The sequence below is a fragment of the Aspergillus melleus genome, assembly GCF_016097325.1.
Source record: "Aspergillus melleus strain CBS 546.65 chromosome Unknown contig4, whole genome shotgun sequence".
NCBI classification, from domain to species: domain Eukaryota; kingdom Fungi; phylum Ascomycota; class Eurotiomycetes; order Eurotiales; family Aspergillaceae; genus Aspergillus; species Aspergillus melleus.
The window spans coordinates 2,594,269-2,614,794 of NW_025763373.1; the positions used below are offsets into that span (position 1 = coordinate 2,594,269).

A 20,526-nucleotide genomic window follows, 5' to 3' on the forward strand; every position below is an offset into this window, starting at 1 on the left:
ACTGAGTACACCCAGGAAATGGGGGGCTATCCTACTGCGCCGTTCCGCGCAAGGGCTGATCAGGGTCTCCTTTTGGCACCTGGGGAGACCGGCACGTCCTGTATACCGTAGCCTGATCCTGATAAATTGGGCATGGCTTGTCTTAACATGTTCAAACCCATGCTTGCAACTGCCCGGGCCCATGGACGGCTCACGCGGCGACCAATACCTCGTCAAGGAAGTTCCGTACAGTGCATATGCAGACCGTCCGGAATTTAGCGTCATGGACAGGAACCATGAAATGTCGGTTCAAATACTCAAGGATACCTGACCGGATGACAACCGTTCACAGGCATTAGTTCTTTACCACGACCCAATGACATCCTCTGTGAGCTTCACAGCCGAGTCCAGAGACAATGCTCAGGCGGATCAATTTCGTCAACGGCCAGCAGCTGGCGGTCAAAACAATCCCACCGGCTGCTGGACTCCCTCTGGAGGCGACATGACGAGCAATGAGCACATGAAGCGCTCCATGGACCACTTGATGGCCGAACTGTTGCATCTAGTATCTACTAGCCAAGCAAATATAGGATCATTGTCCAAAGGCGGCAACAAGCACGGGCGGCGTGCCCGACACACGGCTCGGTTGAGAGAGGACGGTGGTTGTGCGATCGCAAAATCCACGGCAGCCCGGTTGTACGATCGGGCACGTCAGGCTGGCATTGCTTTTTTTCAACGACAGCTCCAAGCAATTCAACGCTGTCTGGACGAGGAAGCTGCGATGGTGCATGGAGTGATTGACGATACCACGCTCCTACGTGCAATTGCGCAGAGGCATCCGAGCTATGCCAAGCCGATCCGGGTGATTGGCCTGCTCCAGCAACATCTGCCTCATGATTTTCGATGGTCAATGATCTTGAAGGATCGTCGAGCGTTGGTGCATGCTGTCTTGAAGATGGCGAGGAATTGGTTATCTCGGGACTATTCTTAGGGTGACAGACAATGAGTTCGCTGCAGACCAAGTCAATTGTGTAGTTTTCTTTTTCTTTTTCTTTTCCTTTCTTTTCTTTTTTTTTTTTTTTTTTTTTTTTTTTTTTTTTTTTTTTGCGCGCGAGCAGACGTTATAAATATTAGGCAATTTGTATAGATCATGTAAAATCTCGTGTTACTTAGTTTGATCCGGTGCTGCCGTGACGTGCCTGGGCAGCCACAGAGCCACTCCCGCCCATGCAGCTGTTGCTCTGATAAAGTAAGAAGACAAGCAGGCGATCAGGAAGCCTCTCATTGCACTGTGGTTCGCTCCATAACTGTTCTCCAGTACAGTGGAATGGAAATGTCAGGGCAGTTCTGAGCGCTACCAGCTTTACCCGGATGGCCAGATTGACTACGCTGGGTTCACCGGTGATCGGTCCATGGCCTCTTTGCCCTTCTTCCTCAGAACACAAGGCCATCAACCCGCGTATACAGGGGATGTTGGTCAAAATCTGGGCACTAGGTGGCCTTATCCCTGCACCACCGAGCCGCAGCTATGGATGGCAACGGGGCGGGTTGGGTGTCGGCCATGGCGACGATATCATCATCGCCAGCAGACCACCGCTGTTGTCCAGACCGCAACTAGCCCCACAGGTATTATACGGTCGTGAACGATTCCCCCACCGACCATTGGGGCGAAAGGGAGGGGCTTTACTGTCAATTGAGGATATAGACGCTCATCTCGAGAGCCCCAGGACCACCTCAGAGGCAGATATCTACTACGCTCCTAAACGCCTTGGCTGGGAAACGGCTACGTGGGGTGGACAGTTGGTGGGAAGTAGAAGAGCGTCGCGTCCCATGACATACGGTACAGTCTGTCCATAGATCAAGATAAGACGGCGCTTCATATGGAAACGCCGGGCCTGCTACTGTATACTTGGAAACCCATTTCATACATGACCAAGTAGCACCGAATGAAGTGTTGCCCGCCCCTAGACCCACCTCACGGAAGCGCCTCCGATCCGAGGGACATTCCATTGTCTTTTCCATTCAAACTCCGCGCGTGCTTCCCGCTCGAGCGCTTGCTGCAGGGCGCTGCGAAGCCGCTGGTTTGCTCGTCGAACGCGCGCGTTGCCCTCCGGGCTGGTCTCTGGCTCGAACTCGTATTGCAAAATCAGCTCTTGAGATACATCGACGGCGACCGCGGACAAGTCCTCCAGGATTTCCAGGCAGGTTTCAAAGAAGCGATTCTCGTGATCCTGACATTGCCACTGTCGCTTCTTTTCAACAATGGTCTCCGGCAACGAGAGTCGCCGGTTGTCTTTGGCACACTGCAACCGTGCCCGGGTGGTTTCCAGCGCGATGGTGGATCCGCGAGCCAGGTATATTTGGTGATCGAGCGGTTGAATGTCGGGCAGATCATGCGGGGTTGGACTAGCCGATGGCTGCGCAAGCTTCGGTGTATGGGGTGGTCGGCTGTAAATACTAGATGCATCATCGTCGGCGCTACATGGCCCATGCAGCGACATTAAGACGCAGGATCATTGACCGAACTACTCGAATATTCCCCTGCACCGGTTCTACCTGCGGAATGAGAACAGAGGCGCTCTATTTATTCTTTCCACTTGCACGCGGGGCCGGTGCAAGGCTTCCTATCCTATCTACAAAGGTGAGGACTGTTGTATATTGCTGCCTTCAATGACAGCAGTTTCAGCGCGGGCGCTTTTGCGACTGCAGCAAGCAGGCAACAAACAATTGCTCGAGCTCCTATACGACCAGCAGATTTGTGTACCGTAAAATCCACAATTATGCGTGGTAGATCGGCCACATGAAGTCAGTCTAGCACGGCCCAGGAAATAACTACCGTATAATAAACGCAATGGAATGGCACTGAGGCGTACGTTCGACGATTCCACCCAGATTCTTGGATTTATCGCCTTTATTTGCTTGGCCAATTTTCCACCGTCAGGCAAGGCGGGCGCTTAGCACGTGGCTGTTACTGCTCTGCACGAAGACCGAGGCAAGGCAATGTGGACTGTATTAACTTTGATGTGGGCAATGGCCATAGCTGTGGGATCTGTCCGCCTGATACTGTGAAGCTTTGACTAAATGGCTGTAGGTGTCGGGCTTTGCTATCCACCGGGGGAATGAAGCACGGAGTGCATTGGTATGTGCGAGGTCATGGACGGGAATAGCCAACAACGCATTACTGACGATGTCCAAGGAGACCCGGCCCATCCTATCCCACAGCGGTCAACCCGACACTGTCAACCCTTCTACGGGGCATGGTATGTGATGCCCGGTCAAACTTGCACTGCTGGAAGATGTGTATGCTAAGATGCGACCTAGAAGGATCGACGATGTTGCTGAACCGAAGGCGTATGCACCATTGGCATCGACACCGAGCCCGGTGTCTGTAGAGCAAGACCCATAATGTGCCCCCAGATGGCCCGCTCAGTTGACCAACCGACCATGGTATTGACCGCCGAATCTGACGAACGAGCCAACATGCAAGTAACCAGGGTCTATTGCTGGATTTCACCGAGATGGGCAATACCGCTTTGATGAGAACTGCCACGGCCCACATAGAAAACGCGAGGGGGTGTGAAAGGGAAGGTCTGGCCAAATTCCTTTTATCGAGTAGTTTAAAACACATATCACATACCTTGACGAGCTCTCGGTTCCCGGGTACGACAAAGTCCATGCGATGAGGCACGTCGTTATAAGAGCCAGCGATCATTGCTACCTGTGCCGATGGACCTCGTCCGCCGATTAATGTGCGCTGGGAGCCATGTCCAGCCGTAGACGTGAGGTCGCGGGCCGCACGATGTGGTTTGAGGGCGAGGAATCACCACCTGTCCAAACACCGGAGGTGCGCACAAACGTCCATCCCGACACGGTATTGGCCGGACTCTCCAACCATTTCGGATCGAAGACGTCCTCGTACGAACCCACATACACCCCTCGTGAAATTCCGACGAACAACCCGTGGCAGACATACAAACCATGTGCTCGCACCGTCTACGGAGAACACATGGTTCTGGCCCAGCATCGACAACGTAAAGCGGAATTTGTTCATATTCAGGATGATGGCACGGAACGACCAATCGTAAGTTCTTGGGTTCAAGCACTGGATCAAAACGCCCACCGCAGCTTCCGCCGCCTTGTGGATGTCATGCAGCATCACCAGCGCTACTTTTTGATATGGGAGCCGATCGAATTTTCCGTCAGTGAGGTTCTGGCATCAACATGCGAGATCTCAGAAAGCGAGATAGTGCAGATTATCAGGCCCGTACGTATGGGTCTCTATCTTCAGAGTGAAGCGATTGACGCAAATTCGATAGGTCCTGGAGGGTATCGCCTTCCTTCACAGTCAGGGCAGGGTCCTGCAGAGCCTGGCACCTCGAGACATACTCGTCACTGCAAGCGGTGAAGTAAAGATCGGTAGGCCAGCCCGGCATGATCCAAGGCTGCAGCATGCTAACGTGAACAAAACATAGCCGGCGTGGAGCACAGCCGCGAGTGCGACACTTCCCCATCTGATGCAGCGGCTCCGCACCTGGCTGCACTCGTGATGATTGCTACGAAATTGATGGAGAAGAATAGAACCGCTTTTCCCTGGAGCCTGCATGCACAGGAATTCTCGACAATGGCGGTTGGCAACCCGTTCGTGAACCCTGTGGACGCTTTGTTAAAAGTAGGTCGCCCGTACGTTTCAGTCGCCATGCCGCAAGCATGCTGATTTCCCAGCATCCTTTTCTTCATCCTTCAACGGGCCAAGAAGGGCTTTGGCTTCTCATCAGCGTGGCCAACAAAACTGCCTATCATGCAGTCATGTCCCTACGTGACTGGGCATGGCGTACGGGATCGGAGTAGTGCTACGGGGGGATGAGGCTACGTCGAATGCTCAGTTATGAGGTCAATCCGTCGTAGGAGAATCATTTGTGGGAATAGCTCTCCTCCTGTCACAATAGTCAGCTGCGGCGGTGAAATGGTTTTTGGTTGAGCGCAGCATCTGCATCATCAACCCTGCTTATCTGATCTGTGATTGTGTGCTTATCAAGAATACTCGTTCGGTCTTGCTTAAGCATGGCAAACAAGATCATTTCAGTAACATGTACCTCACACGGTTGATTAAATATATAACGTAAATACATATTTTATCTTATTTCAATCTCATTTACGATCCACTGAGAGTCGATTCGGGTTTGTCACCGGGTCAAAATTATGAAGTGGTCAAGCGGAACCCCGAATGCACATCGCCAAGAACGCGTTCAGCAATCCCGGCAATTGTGGTCTCCTCTCTGTTGCGTATACAGGCCCCCATCTCATATTTATGGACCCCCAGTTCCATGGTTGCTACCGGATCATCCACCTTTTATCCTCTACCGTGTGCAGACCGATGGTTTTCATCCGTCCTTGGTTTGCGCACGAAGGACTTGTATGCATCCCACATGGCTCAATCGAGTAATAAAAAGCGTGCTCTGAGGCGACAGTGGTGACGCGAGGCATTGTCCAGGCATATTCGTACCACCCCTAGAGCCCCCAGATCCTGCCGTACACTGATAGACCTAGATAACCGGCTCGGCTTGCGGATCGACCCGAACGAAGTCCGCTTGCAGCCAGCTCCACAGGACGGATATGTCTGGTCCGTTACCGACTCCAAGGCGCATCTTCTGGAGACGCCCCTGAGCAATGGAACTGTTGGTCTCTATGAGGAGATATGCCGTGAGCTTGGACATTCGCTCGAAGCCGTCCGTCCGGCAGTTCTGCAAGCGGACCACGATGATCTGGAAAAGACGTCTAATGGCGATGGCCGTCTCGACCCGTGGCATATGTCACACAGTGTTTCAAGACTGATGGAAATGATTGGGCAGACCGAAAATGAACCGGTCCCGACGCCTGAAGACGATTCCTTTACCGCGAGTATTCAACGCTTGGAGCAGGAGAATCAGCAACTCGATGACGAGAACGAGCGTCTTCGTGATCGTATGCAAGCATGCCTACACCGGTCGCGAGCCTTTGAAAAAAAAAAAAAAAAAACTGGCATATGTAGAGGGAGGTCAAGCGCCAAAAAGAGTATATAGGCGAGTTTGAAGAAGAGATAGCCAGAACGAGAGATAGCATCCGTGGAGCTGCCAAGGTACTAGAACGGGCGACCAAGGGGTGAGAACCCGGGACCTATGCAGTATAGTATTGATGTAGTATTCATGGAGTTCAAGTCCTAAATTATGCTTGGCCACTGGTCATATCGCAGCGGGCAAGGCTCCCCGGTGCGATCCGGAAGGGTAGCTAGACATTGTTCACCTCTTTAATCTTGTGACTGGCAATCTTGTTCGCTATAGAGACACACAGCATTAAGTCGTCTGCTCCTCCCGCCTCCTTTAAGAAGGAGTGCTGTAGAAATGTGAGCAAGGCGCAGCAAGGTGAGCCAACGTGACAACGTACCTCCAGCAACTCGTCCAGGCGCTTGGTCGTCAGATCTCGAAGAAAGTCTTTCGCTAGCGAGCTCCAGATAGGCCCACTCCCCTTCTGGCCCATCAGATCGGCCATGATAGCAGCCAGTGCGGTCAGTTTCAACGTGTCGCAGTTCATCTCCGATGGCTGGATCTGGCAGCTGTGTTCCGCACCCGCTGGTAGACAGGGTTAGATGCTCGGATTGTTGCCCGGTTTGGGGGCACGAAGACGTACTAACCCGCACAATCCCATCTTTGTTTAGCAGGATCGCTTTCGAGTCCAGCTTGGCGAGTGCTCTTCCTTTTTCGCGAAGGAACACGATTCCCTGGAGTGCCTGCCTCCGTCCGTCAGTGTGACATTACCCCTATGCCATGGCACATACCGGTAATATAATCTGCGCCAGCTGTGGCTCATTGATGGGCACCTGGGCGTCTAAAATTTCTCTCACCGACAGCTCGACCGGTTCCCACACCAAGAACAGTCGGTTCTCGTAGTAATAGGCCTCGAGTAATTTGAGAAAGCTCTCGTGGGACAGTCGCTCAACTGTTTGTAGGAGATATCGCCTATCAGGCCTGTCAATAGAAAGGCTCTCAATGTGGACGATCTTTGATTGGTGCTCTCGATGATGGGCCAGCGCGACATAACGGCCGCAAAAAACCACCGCTCTCTGTTTATATACGGTCCATGGGTCCTGTTCGTGGCAACCGTCATCACAGGCAGCTGAGTCCGACTTCTGCCTTTTGATGGGGTTCAATGCTGCCTCCTCGGGAAGGGCCCTTTTCCCTGCCCCCGGTGTGCCGACAGACTTGAACCAGATAGTCCGATGACGATCGTTCATGGTTTGACTGGGAAAATAACATGTCTTTCAAAAGCAAAGGTGTACTTGGTCCTATTTGTATGTGGTTTACCAGCACGTCGAGAATGCCTATGCGGGCAACCCTAAATTCGGGCTCGGACTGGAATGCATGCTCGGCCCACTGGGTTGACACTGCAATCAGAATACTAGGTAGATTTAGTGGGCGTGCAATCAGTATGCTACCTACACCTTATTTGAACGCGAAAGCCTGCCCTGCCGCCTCAGGCCAGCACGACCCTCCCCCCCACCATTCTGGTGGGTAAGCATTATTCAGGGCAGGCAGGATGTGTGCCCCAAACGGTGACATCGATGAATTTCTCACGGTATTCCTCCGGTCACCGTCTCCAGCTCCACCGATTCCACCCATGTCCTGGCTGAATGAGCAACCGGCATCGCTTGATGGCGTCGATTCGGCCTTAAGCATTCCAGCTCCGGACCACAACAGTCGCGTTTACAGTGATACACGGTCCAGCGATGCACCATGCGCCGTGCCGATAATGCAGTCCATGTGTTTATCATGTCAGACTACGCTTATGTATACGATATCCTGTTCCCAGACCTGGGAAATAATATTCTCATACCCCAGACCCGACAAGGCGATCACCGAGAAAGAGACCCGGATGACAAGCTACAAGCAGCACGGCGCCATATGTTGACTTCGTCGCCAGTGCGCCGTCCCTGGAAAACTAGCTCCGTGAGGCTCGTATGAAGTGGCGAACACTTGGCCAAAGAGGAAAACAATCTACTGCCGGGTATAGAACGCTCACCGGGGAAATCGAGCAGCTCTTGGCAATCATACAACCGGTTCGGCTGAGGCCACCAAGGAAGAAGCACAACCCTACATGAGTTCAATTGCGCATGAGACTTTGCAGAATGAAAGGAATCACCCGATCATAATGTATGTAAGTAGCAAGGAAGCCCATTGATTTTACAATACATTGGAATGTTACGGCATCGAGGAGTCAACGTTCTTATTTCCTGTCTAACGAGCTTGTCGGCATTCCACAAAGTTCATATACCGGAGCCGGAGACTTTGGCTGTAGTTGCGTATTGCTTGGGCTGATTCTAGGTTCTTTCACCCGTCCGCCTGCCGGTAAATCCACAGTCGATTTAAGCCAGGGCCCTTGCTGTAGGGCCTTTCGTGCGCCCGCACAGCCAGTGCGCCGCCGTGAACATATGCCACGGGCTGGGTACTGCACTGAGGCTTCCCGGTGTCTGCAGTGATAACTCGTAGAACGACGGCCATGGCAGCGCTCACATCTTGAATTCTCGACAGCGGCTTTTTGGGTATCATCACGCCTCAAGCTGGAATTTTCCACTGCGGCCCGCCTATGGGGGGAACCCACACAGACTGTGACAAAGTAGCCGATCGTGGTGTCGTGCAGGTCACCTTGATCCGCAACTGAAGCAGTCCGATGCACCCGTCTACAAGTGGGGTACAGTTAGCATTGGGACCACGTGAAAGGGCACGCCTCATACTTGCGTCTGGGCCATAGCCAGATACGACGGAACCAATTCATAATATAGAGAAGCCGATATTCATTGGAAACTTCTGGAGTGGCTTGTAGCTCTTTCATGGCATGTCAGTGGAAGCCACGCCAATATAATGGATTTCCTTGCTTATGTTTTACTATGTTGAGCATTTTGTTAATAGCACAGGCTTCTATTAACCGTTTATCACGGTATTTAGCTGTTCATATCGCAGACTTTCTCGAAGGTACCTGTACGCCCAAGCTTACTCTGTTGAGTATTTTCCTGCCTGATAGACGGGCCCAGCAAAGGTTCTTTTATCCAATCCCATTCTCCCTTACGACCCCATGCTAACAAATATGTTAATAACATCGAATTAGCCTCGCCATCATGGTTCTGTTTATTCTGCGGTTGCCCAGCGACTAGCCTAGCAATGCCTATCAATAGGCGTATGCCCTTGTCCCACTGTACCTCAGTTGTATAGCACATCATTCTTTTCCGCAAAAATCTCTCTCGCCTCCAAGCGACAAAGGACAGTACTTGCCAGTATAGTAGCCCCGATGTAAAGTCTAGTCCCAAATGGGCTATGCTAGGCCGCCAGCCACAATCGTATTGTAGACTTGGTTCTAACCGTACCTATTTCCGCTCAGTTTGATACTTTGTGAAACATGCGTCTTACTACGTCGATTAGTGTTTTCAGCCACTGTAATTCTCATTTTGTTCGGCTCCAGCAAAAGTCTGCTGTACACCAAAAGCTCTCACGGTAGGAAACGTGCAGACGCCTTGCATAGTCGCCGCGAAACGTTTGGAGGGATCTGCTGAGATTTAGACTCTAATTCCGTGTATTGTATTTTCCAGCCCTTGATAGGCATCATCGTCTGCCGAAAATACTAGAAGCCCCACATCATCATCCATCACGCCAGGGTGGGCATTCATCTGTCTGAGCCGTTCCACTCCGGTTAATTTGCTTGCGTATGTCTTGCACGCCGGCCCCCACCACCCAACTGTTACCCACGCCATCTTCAATCCATAATGCAACTGGTGATGCCAATGTCAGGCGTTATAAGGTGATAAGGCAAGCAAAAGACATGGCAGATAGAACTGGAACCAACTGCTCACCACTGAACGTTGTTCGCCTAACTCAGGCCGTAAAAGTTGGACTGGAGGCTAAATAATAATATCATAATGGGCATCCCGTAAACAGCCGCATATATATCTAGTTAAGGATTAGTCCATGGCCAAATGCGGGTATTGAAGAATATGCCACTTTATTATCAACGGGTGTATTTGCTCGCCTGCAATGACCCTTCCCGGAGTCTTATGCGTTCACTCCAATTGCCCGGGTCGGCTCGTTAAAATACAGTACTCTCATAGGCACTGCCCAGCTTTGTTCGATTAATATCTGAGAATAATCGCTCTAGTGGGGAATTGGGGTAGATAAAGATAAGATCTCGGATGGTACGCGCCATCTTACCAAGGCTCGTTTTTGACCTATCTCCTATCGACTCCGTGTTTTCCCGGTCAACTGAAAGATTGACTATGCCCTCGTCCTTCCCAATTACTGATTGCAAATCCTGGTCATGCATGGATCCATTTTGTCAGTAGTTGTTGGTTGATATACTGCAAAAGCCAAAATTATATAGGAACTCAATCGCTTGGCTGCTTAAGTCTCTAGAGCCAAAAACTCGTAATATATATGTAGTGCTTCTTGGTTCGAGGCTCGAATCGTAGTAGGATTCTATTCGGGCAAGATCTTTGCTTTAGAAACGAGGAGCTCTTTCTTTGGGTTTCATCTCCCTTATTGTTCCCTGTAGAGCAGGTCTAACCTCCTGTGAGGTATACTTTTAAGTTTACATTGACCAGAACTAGAGAAGTTCATCGTCTGTGCCCTGCAGGTCCTATGCGAAGCCAACTCGATTTCGTCTCGCTCCACACCTACCCAAGGACCATTCTAAACAGATCAGTTTACTCGCTGCTAATATCGCTCTAAATCAGGCTGCCGTAATGTAGAAAGGCCATCCAAGTGTTTTCTTCCGGCATGGTGGTTTCACAATTTATGGGGACGCGCTGCTGTGTCTGGGCAACTGTCTGTTCCCTCTAACAAAGCTAACACCTCCCGACTCATCTCGCGCGGGCTTCCCTCATCCTGCCCTCGATGTTTCGGTCTTTCCAATTCCCCTGCAGCAATCCACCGGCGGTCTTCACCCTGTAGCCACTCCACAACATGGTCTGCTAGGCGTTGGGGATGTTCCATCGGAGCAAAATGCCCTGCGTCATTGATGACGGTCATGTTAACACGCCCTGTTACCACCCCGCCACTTCCACCCACGCTGGTTCCGGTCTTCTCCGTGATAACAGTCCGCATCTCCCGAGTGACAAGCTGCGAGCCCTCACAGAATGCGTACATGGTCGGTGGTCGCAGGTGTGGGAGATTATGAAATGTGATGACCGGTTCGGGGCGATAGAACAGGATCCGTTCATCGTCAAGTGCCTCGAGTGCAAGATCCGGACAGAGTACACGACGGTCTGTTGTCGATTTCGGGGCGAGAATGGGTCGAACAAAGGTGGACAACTCTTGACTTTTGGGGGTCGTCAAAACCACTCGCGGCTCGGGGCCAGGTGGAGCATCACGGAGGCCATATTCAATCCATTTACCAAATGCCCGTGGATCCCATGATTGGAACAACTTGCTGCGCTGAAAGTGGGCTACAGCCATGTCCTTGGTGGGAAAGGTATCTCGACGTCGCAGGGATACTAGCGCCGCCGGGTATCGACCCTGATCCGCCCCGGAATAAGGGAAAACAATGGGCTCTATTAGAAAAAGACCCTGCAGGATTCGGGGGTGCATAAGGGAGAGATGGATCAATTGCGTCGCTCCCATACTGTGCCCAAGGCCAATGATTGGCTGCGGAAGGCTGTCTCGGAAATGGTTCATCAGGAGTAACAGGTCCCGAGAATGGTCAAAGGCGGAAGCTGGTATGAAGCTGTGGGTTAATGGGGAGGAGCCGTCAGCAGGGGAAGGATTAAGCGAAACATACGATCATTCCCCAAGCGTTCCTCGTTCACCAGACCACTGACACCCTGGTGGGCCACGTCAGCCATCCATATACCACGAATCGCCAGCCCGGATTTACTGGCTGCCTGATAAATGTCCACCCAAAACGGCTCATACGCTTCCTGGGGTTCCGTTAGCACTGTGAGGGAATGAATGGGATGGGAATAAGATCACCTTAGGTACTCCGTTCGCATGCGCGGAGACGATGCTCACCGCGCCAGGGGAAGGATGTAGGTTATCCCACGGCACATATTGCTTCACAGCAAGGTATAAAACGTCCTCCTGCTTGGCTGCCGTTGCCTGGGGATATTCCCGTATATGCTGGCTAGGGACCGTGTGCTGAAGCACTTGGAATGTGTCGGAGATGTCGGAATCGGTCTTTGTAGAAGCCATTCTTATGATTCGGAGGGCTCTTCTTGTCTTGTTCCTCCTAGAGTATGGCGGTCACCAATAGGAAACAGATGATATTAGCTGGACGTAGGTCTGCTTTAAATCTACTTTGTATTCACGAAGCTTGCCGGGCGGGGCTCCGGGTTTTCAACATTCTGTACTGTTCAATCCTTGTCTACGTGTGTGGTAACGCAGAATATATCATATGCAATTGGGTCGCAGTATCAAGCGCATTCTTTTCGTTGGAGTAATCGTCGTTCTCCTTCTCGCTGTTTTCGGAATGTCAGACTTATGGAAGTGACCGGTCGATACGTGGTTATTAAACGGAGTGTCGAATGCCCCATGGTCAATTCAGCTTGCCCGAGGCCGGCCTTTGTTTCGAATCACCAATTACAGGACCATTTTAATGTTTAACGCTCGGCCCGATATTGATATCTCAATTTTTACCCCGGGCATATTGCGTCCATTATACTGGGCTTTACAAGGCAGCGGGATAAGACAGCCCGTTTTCATTGACTATTCCAATGATGTTATATCCCGCCGGTTAAGCAATCATTGCCAGTGACTCCCTCTCTGTTGATCATTTGTACTACGGCTATAAGGGTGACAGGCCTGCATGTAATTCGACTGCTTTCTATGATGCACTTTGATGCAAGTAACATGGGTGAAATTCGGTGACGCATAAACTTGCTTAGAAATCAGGCAGTCCAAAAAGGAGCGTTCTGGATGATGCTGGATATTTCGCTAATCTTTCCTAAAGCCTGGTCTGGGTTATCCAAGGCGTAGAAGATGGCGACCTATTATTTAAGTAGCTTCTACGAGTGTTGGTGGTGTTTCTAAGAACAGCTGTATCACGTCGTAGGATAACTGTGTGGTAAGGAAAGCCTATTATACCGTAGGAGGACCTACTTGCCCGTTATCCTATATTTAGTGGTACAAGATCTTTCTCTTTTCTATGTTTCTAGAACCTTTCAGCTGCACTATCGGAAGAAACGATTAATCGATTCATATCTATTCTCTTGATGAAATCGCCCTACTATAAAGCCATTACAGTCTTACAGTCCCCTTCTAAGAAATACAGTAATCTACTGTCGTTCCAGCAATATGGCTAGGAGAAATATTGTTGCTCCATTGGCAAGTAAGTATCTTTACTTATTCATAAAAGTGGGATGAGGGCTAATGTTTGCCCGAGCAGGCAATAAATGGCAGATGTTGCTCCGGAAGGCCCACGAGGCAGCGGAGTCCCTCGAAAACCGAGTTAATACTCTGATATCGAGTAACAACTATCTTCAAGAGCGAAACTCTCACCTTCAAAACGCACAACAGCGCCTTCAGTCTCAGTTGGTGGCAGAAATCGGTGACTGGAATTACAGATACGCTCAGGCAATAAGGGAAAGGCAAAATACATTTTGCGACGAATGTCACCAGCTGGTACAGCAGGTTTACCTCACTCGGTGTTTTCATCTTGTTTGCCACTTGTGTTTCCCAAGCCAGGTGGCCTAGTTGTTTACTTGTAAGGCGTTGAACATATTACTTTAGTCCCTCAATCCTAGGATAGGTGCACGTCCAAACGTAAGCACATTATAAACACAATACATACTATAGAATGTATAATGCAGACCTTGAATGATTCTTAACTAATTTACTGCGGTTATTTCTACACTGATATTATGTTATCATAGCATATGGTGGCACCCTTTCAAAGTCTTTTGGAGCTGGTCGTATCCACTTTCGGGCCGTTCTTATGGGTATTCGAAGTTAGCGAAATGGGCTGCGAGCTTATCACAACTGCCCTTTCCTTATCTTGCCGATCTACTGTTCCCTTCACGCCATGACGCCGATGGATAAGTCGCAGTCCACTCGAAACCCATCAATCAGATACAATAGCTTTTCAGCCTTGCCAGATCATTCAGGGCTTTTTTTTCCCCCGAGCTTTTCACCGTAATAGTCGCCAATTATGCGATTGCTCCTGATCAGTCAGATACATGCCAACCCGGTAGATATTATTGCAGCAACGGCCGATGCATGCAGATCAGCAGTTGGTCCTGGTCCTCGGACTAGCAAATGGGATGAACAAGCAGGCGCACGAGTTCTGTATTGGTTAGTCACGTATTTTACGATGATTACTTTGTCAAGCTAGGCAACGTCTACCCTTGAACGGTGAAGGCTGTCCTCGTTTTAGGGAAGGCAGCCGATAATGTGCTCAAACATCAGCTGTCCGTTGCATGGACAGAATACGTCCAGTACCTGGACCCCCGAAATACTCAAATGTCACACCTAGGACAATTGTATAAGAGAACCAAAGGGGGGGAGAGAAGAATACCCAAGGATTTAATTGATTGCCTGATATGATATTCTAGAAGCACCGACGCAGAAGATGGCCTGCCCCTGCTTATTGAATCTTCTCAGTCTTTGATCTAGAGCCATGCGTTAAGAATCATTTCACAATCCCGTTAGGAAACTCAACACAGGTAGCGACGGTGGCATTGGACAGGGGGGAAAGCCTTATATGTCTTTGGGTTTCCCCAGCGCGCGCGTCTGACGAAGGCGGGCTGCAAGCAGAGAGTCAACATGCGCCAGTGGATTTGATGACGCGCTACCTCCCTGCAAGACAGAGCTTCCAGCTGTCATGGTTATTCTCTCGGGCGCCGGCACTGCAAGATACTTAGACGCTGTCTTGCGATGAGAACTTCGAAAGACCTGCACGACACGATCAGCTACCAGACAAAAGTATAGCGATACTACGAAACATACATGCATCAGTTTAGCGATTTCAATCATGTGAATATTGATTTCACCGTCCCCTGCGTCAAGAGCCTTCTGACGGAATGAATGGCGCCGGACGGAATCGATAAAGCCGCGCTGGTAGTAGGTGACATGGCGTCGAAAAGCCTCCGTGGAAAGAAACGGGTCCATGCCAAGGAAGGCATCAATCACCTGAATCAGCACCATCTGGCCTCCTTGGACGCCATCATATTCCGTGTAGATTTCACCATCTATCGTTCCAGCGGCCCATCCGTGGAAACCTTGGACGTAAGACAGCCAGACAGCCGGACTGACCGTGGAAGGCACAAAGGTCTTGTAGAACGCCTGGAAAACCTTCCGTAGTTGACGGAATATAGACCGTATTTTCTCTGCACATTGCGCTTTGTCTCCCCTCTCAAAGCAATCAATCGACTGGGCGATGTGGAGGTAGATGGGGACAGCCTTTGATGTACCCATGAGCTAGATATCTCGAAGCGGGAGAGCAATTCGGACCTACCAGCCTCTCCATCTCCACGAAAATATACGTAAAGTGGTACTCCGATGACCGCACAATATCTGACATCCCCTCGTTGATCGTATAGATCAGCCTTCCGCTCGTATCGAAATCACAAAGCAGATTTGACATGACGTTCCCCCCTTGTGAGTATATACCGTATCGACGACAAAGGTAGTCCCACGGGATGTCCAACTCCAAGGGGAAATCAATCACCTTATCATCCTGCGCAACCTTGACAATAGGGTTTGTGGCCCATCTATGCGCAAAACTTTAATTAAGCCAACTCAATCAACTGTCCGTGGAATTGGGCTCTCACCGGAATGCATGACGGCAGTAGGCAACGCAGGCAAAGAATCCGTTGCAGGCCTCCCGCGAGAATCCATCGTCCTGTGCCAGGTCACAGAGAGCATTCTCCACCGCGTCCAGGTTAATGTGTGCTTGTAGCAGAGCCGTCATTTGACTGCGAAAGGCCCTGCAGCGGGACAGATTCATTCGGTCGTCGGTGAGGTGTACGTTGCTCGCGAGTTGTGGAGACATTGCGCGGTAGACTTCATGATACGGATGGAGTGCCTCGGGCCATTCCGCGTGGTGAACTGCTCGTGGAGGCCAGCTCCCCCCGCCGTCGGTCTGTATGAGGGTCTGGAGTCGCACTGCCGTCTCATGAGTAGTCCCGAGTGATTTAATCTGGTCTACATAAGGGTGATGATCCATATCAAGCGGGGAATCTCTGTCAGATTGCTGATTCTGCTGCGTCTTTTGGCGTGTCGCCGACAACCTCATCCAGAACCCATGCAGAGAGGTCGCCACTATGGTAGCCAGATCGACCAGCATCATCGAACCGAAGTAATTTTAATGCGAGATGCAATGGGCTTAGGGAGGAAGAAAGAAAAAAAGAAAGAAGGAAGGTATGTGCGGAATAGAAGACAATCCTGGGCGGCTAGTGACTTGATATGCCTCATATATGTCCGGGCTAACATGCGTCTGCCAACCCGTGTCTGACGCTGCCGCGCACAAGTATCCGATTAATCTTTTGCTCGTTGGTCCCTCTGGTGTATGCTTATAGACAGAAAGTATGTGGCCATGGTAGGCTATGGAATCACCATGATAATGCGGCCGATAAACCTAATTAAACGGAAATGGCTAAACAGCAGGTTGGCGAATGGGCAATTGTATAACTCGAAATACTCACGCCCCAGAAGTAGAATCTGATCATTCGAATGCCCAGTCAACGGCAACTGTGAGACGATACCCCCGGGCAATATCTGCACGCCATCCAACACCCGACAGGAAGCCATCTCATTGGACAGGGTCAAGTATGATCAGTTGACGCAGACCTTTAGCCATTCTGGCTTTACAGTGGCTGAGGTTGAATTCGAGAGTACGAAGGGCTTGCCCAGACATGCGCTTTTTTGCTAGCTGGCCCCTGTCTTGTCTTGGCTGTGTTTGGAACGCTAGTCTGTATCGGGAGTTTCCCAGGGGTCCGACCTTGTGTTTAGCTTGAAGTTCCACGTTTGGGCTTGAAAACGCTCTACAGTTAAAGTACCAGGCCCTCTGTCCGGAAATTCGGGCAAAAACATTACGATCCAGAAAAATGGTTCGCACAGTGATCTCGCGGATCCTGGTCACCTTGGGGTATGGTCTCCTTTGGGTTCACTTCGTGAGGGCGGATAGTTTACATCATTGTTGACCAACGACAGCTGCAGCTTTCGTAGGAGGAAGGGGCCGAAGGGCTCTAGGGATTTGCTCTAACCGCTTCTAATGCTGTTTTGCAATTTGCGTAGTCTCTAGATTTGATAGCGGGAATTAGTAATACATCTTTTTCCTCCTGCCCTACCTACTACATACGGTAGATCTATTTTGATGCGCTTTTGGACGCATGTTTGGTGATTCAATGAGGCTTTCGACATGGGCAAAACGTGAGGGAGTGGCCTCGCTTACTAAATACATTAACCCTTTCCCTCATAGGCCTAAGACCCTGGTGTTGCAATCTAATCTCATCATATACTATCATACAGTAGTCACGCGGCTCTTATTTCATACTAGTCCGTCGCCCGTCCGTCCTGGAAGCAAATTATTGGGGATAAGTAGATGAGCGAGGGCGAAAATTTGGGCGACCGGTCAACGGTCGAGCCATCCGACGCTTACTCGTTTGTATAGGTACAGTCCAAGGGGTCTGAGCATAGGACTTTTCCTCACCCCTTTGTCTCACCGTACATCCAAGATCAGTCGTCTGCCACTCAAACGTGCCGGTTGTCCTGCGTGACTATCAGGAAGCCCTCGAGTTAAAAACCAGTTGAACGGAGTGTTTCTTGATTGCCCTACATTTGTTGCGCTGTGGTTTAGATGGAATGCCCTTTACCCGAATCACTCAATTTAGAGGCAGGATGGACAACTCACCGCTTTGCCTGGAAGCCCGTCACTGGCCCGCTAGAGAGCCAGATAGGTCACGTAGCGTAATATCCACCAGCCCGTCATCTTCCTGTGGCGTCAACCTACTTTGGTACCAATTATTTGATATAAACATGCGCTGCTACACAGCCAGTATCCCAGTAACCTAGCCAACCTAGAGAATCTATATACTTTCTCCCGGCCCAACCCAAAATCTTGTGTCCACGCATGATCCCGGCTTTCTTACCGTGGACACACTTGTCTACAGAAGCTGGCAGCCGCGAGAGAGTTACGAAGTATGTTGAGGCCTAATTAATATACCGTTCAATCTAAACCTAGAATATGTACTAACTTGTTTCAGCATGACGGGCTCTATATCTTGGGAGTGTGTCGACTGCGACGAATGCGCCTCCAAAAAATGGACCTGTTCCTTCGTACCATATAGCCCTGGTACCACTTTCGAGGCCCTTGTCTCCCGGTTCTTACCGAAGAAACGTCGCATTCATATATACACTCTGTGCGAAGAGTGTTCTGAGGAGATGTCTAACGAGGACCAAATGGCTCTTATAACGAAGCGCTTTCGGTCAAGGACTGCGAAACCAATGATATGGAAACACCGGACTTGGGTATTATGCTATAACAATGTGGAATGCAAGCGGATCATGGGCAGTGGAAGTGTTCAACTCCACATGCTCTATACCGTTAGCCTCTCCTATTAGAGTTTAGTATATGTAACGAAAATGTCGTTAACCCAACAAGGATCACTTGAAGGGCCATCCACTTCTAGCGCGTTTGAATGTGGATGCCGTGCTACTGATGAAACAGCCATTTATCCAGACTATTGTTCTTCATAGATTGGTTGTTACAGCTTTTCCGGAAGACGGTGTCACCACCTACTCTCCTTCCTTTCCTCGGGCCTCGTCCCCGAGGCACACTATTCCTTATGTAGCTAAGCACTGGTGACAGCTGCCCACTCATATTTAGAGTAGATCACCAATTTGTCCAGCCGTGGGGCGTTCTATCTTGGCATTAGGCTCTGGAAAGGAACGAAAAAGTGTATGTGGTGACACCATTTCCCGGAAAGGCCGTAAAATCTACGGGCGAGGGGTCTATGAATGAAGAGGAAAATAAATGCTAAGTTTCAGGAAATGCTTGCCTTGAAACCTCGAGGAGCTTGGATTTGGGAAACCCCATCGGATCGGACTACCAATCGACCGATTTCTGACCGTAAAGCAGAAGAAGAGGCAAGCAAGCAGAAGAAGGCGATCAAGGCATATAAAGAGGCGTTTGGAACCTCTCCACCACCGCCCGTTTTTGAAGGTCAAAATACTGCTACATGTAAAGAGAATTAGTATAGGAATACGTTCAATAGTTTCATTTTATCAATTTTTTACTCGTTTTGTCGAGATATTCTAAATTGCTTCAAATTCTTCCTTTACGCTGCCGACCACCCACCGGCGAAAAGGCGGTGGGTAGTCTGTCCGCCACTAATATCCTCCATTGAGCAAATGAACCTTCCTCCATCGGCTTCGCCATAACTAATATCAATACCAATTACTACACACACACACACACACCCTGTACTGCGATCTACGAATCTTGGTCTGTGTTTAGCAAAAGCACTACCACTACTCACTGAATTGACACGGCTCCTGCTGAACCAGAATCGAGGCTAAAGTAAGGTTAACTAACAATTAAATAATAACTATGTTGTACAGCGGGGTTATGGCCAAGCTAATATAAAACATCTAAACATACACGGGTGTGGTTAAAGATCAATTGGGCATCTATCATCTGACCTTAGGTTCTTGATGGTAGGCATTATGCTGATGGTTGAGGCTTGACATCTTTTCAGGTGCAAGAATTACTCACAACAAAGTAAAATAGATGTCGTACAGTAGATTGTTGTACAGAAGACGACTGCCGATGCTACAAGTAGAGCATCGCCCATTTTCAACCAGTTGACCGTATCTGGGTGTAGTCGCAATACGTTCGCCGCTATTTGATCCGGTATTCAGTACGTAAAGATTAGCTACTATATGAAAACATGAAACATAAAGACAAAGGTCAAGATATGTACCTATCGTTCAATTTCTGACAGAGTCAGTGAATATTCCTTCCCACTTCATTTTGCTCTATCGATATTCCCCAACTTTCACCCCGATTGTTTCTATCTCTTGGGCCCATTGCAAAGATACCGTGTTTTTACCTAATTGCTTCCGACCATCTTCATGTATGATATCTCGTTTTTGCATAGTGGGCATTTTTCAATGCCCCCTTTGCCCAGCTTCTACTACGTACCCGCCGATCGGGCAGCTTAAACTATACATGCGCATCCGGTCAAACTCTCATACTTGCACTCAGCCTCTTGTTATGAATTCTTGGTATGTTCTGAGCATCGAACATACCCATTTCAACCGGAAATTACAGCGGGTTCCAATCAGCAAAGTCCAGCGGCTTGTCAGGAAATGACTATATACATCTGGTTGCTGAAAATACTCGATTGCTTGGGCCTTATTTTGCACCACTAGAGATCTTGGCTAGGCACAAAGGAAACGTATAAACAGCACATAGACTCTCGCTAGTCTTAAGTATGAGAAACTTGTTTTTGGGCTCTAACATATGGCCACACTCTAGCCATATAAGCCTTATCTGAATAGCATCACTAGCCATGCATTTTCGCACAAAACAGTTGTC

At 49.7% G+C, this 20,526-nt stretch overlaps 5 protein-coding genes across 5 annotated transcripts; 1 reads left to right on the forward strand and 4 right to left on the reverse strand.

Moving 5' to 3' along the window:
- Nucleotides 1–1,943: 1,943 nt before the first annotated feature.
- On the reverse strand, nt 1,944–2,480 carry LDX57_007750 (uncharacterized protein; the record flags this gene model as incomplete). Its single annotated transcript, XM_046089467.1, has 1 exon — nt 1,944–2,480. One exon carries the CDS (start codon nt 2,478–2,480, stop codon nt 1,944–1,946), a length of 537 nt encoding a protein of 178 aa, XP_045945438.1.
- A 486-nt stretch (nt 2,481–2,966) lies between these two features.
- On the forward strand, nt 2,967–6,179 carry LDX57_007751 (uncharacterized protein; the record flags this gene model as incomplete). Its single annotated transcript, XM_046089468.1, has 6 exons — nt 2,967–4,243; nt 4,296–4,395; nt 4,452–4,648; nt 4,702–4,810; nt 5,527–5,940; nt 6,157–6,179. Exons 1-6 carry the CDS (start codon nt 3,743–3,745, stop codon nt 6,177–6,179), a joined length of 1,344 nt encoding a protein of 447 aa, XP_045945439.1. The 5' UTR covers nt 2,967–3,742.
- Nucleotides 6,180–6,243: 64 nt separating this feature from the next.
- LDX57_007752 (uncharacterized protein) lies at nt 6,244–7,246 on the reverse strand (the record flags this gene model as incomplete). The annotated part of the gene is made up of 4 exons (XM_046089469.1): nt 6,244–6,348; nt 6,400–6,584; nt 6,643–6,742; nt 6,791–7,246. The coding sequence occupies 4 exons, from the start codon at nt 7,244–7,246 to the stop codon at nt 6,244–6,246; spliced, it is 846 nt and encodes a 281-aa protein (XP_045945440.1).
- Nucleotides 7,247–10,781: 3,535 nt separating this feature from the next.
- Nucleotides 10,782–12,182, reverse strand: LDX57_007753 (uncharacterized protein; the record flags this gene model as incomplete). Its single annotated transcript, XM_046089470.1, has 3 exons — nt 10,782–11,707; nt 11,773–11,911; nt 12,003–12,182. 3 exons carry the CDS (start codon nt 12,180–12,182, stop codon nt 10,782–10,784), a joined length of 1,245 nt encoding a protein of 414 aa, XP_045945441.1.
- Nucleotides 12,183–14,660: 2,478 nt separating this feature from the next.
- On the reverse strand, nt 14,661–16,275 carry LDX57_007754 (uncharacterized protein; the record flags this gene model as incomplete). The annotated part of the gene is made up of 4 exons (XM_046089471.1): nt 14,661–14,879; nt 14,934–15,386; nt 15,442–15,697; nt 15,758–16,275. 4 exons carry the CDS (start codon nt 16,273–16,275, stop codon nt 14,685–14,687), a joined length of 1,422 nt encoding a protein of 473 aa, XP_045945442.1. The 3' UTR covers nt 14,661–14,684.
- Nucleotides 16,276–20,526: the final 4,251 nt, after the last annotated feature.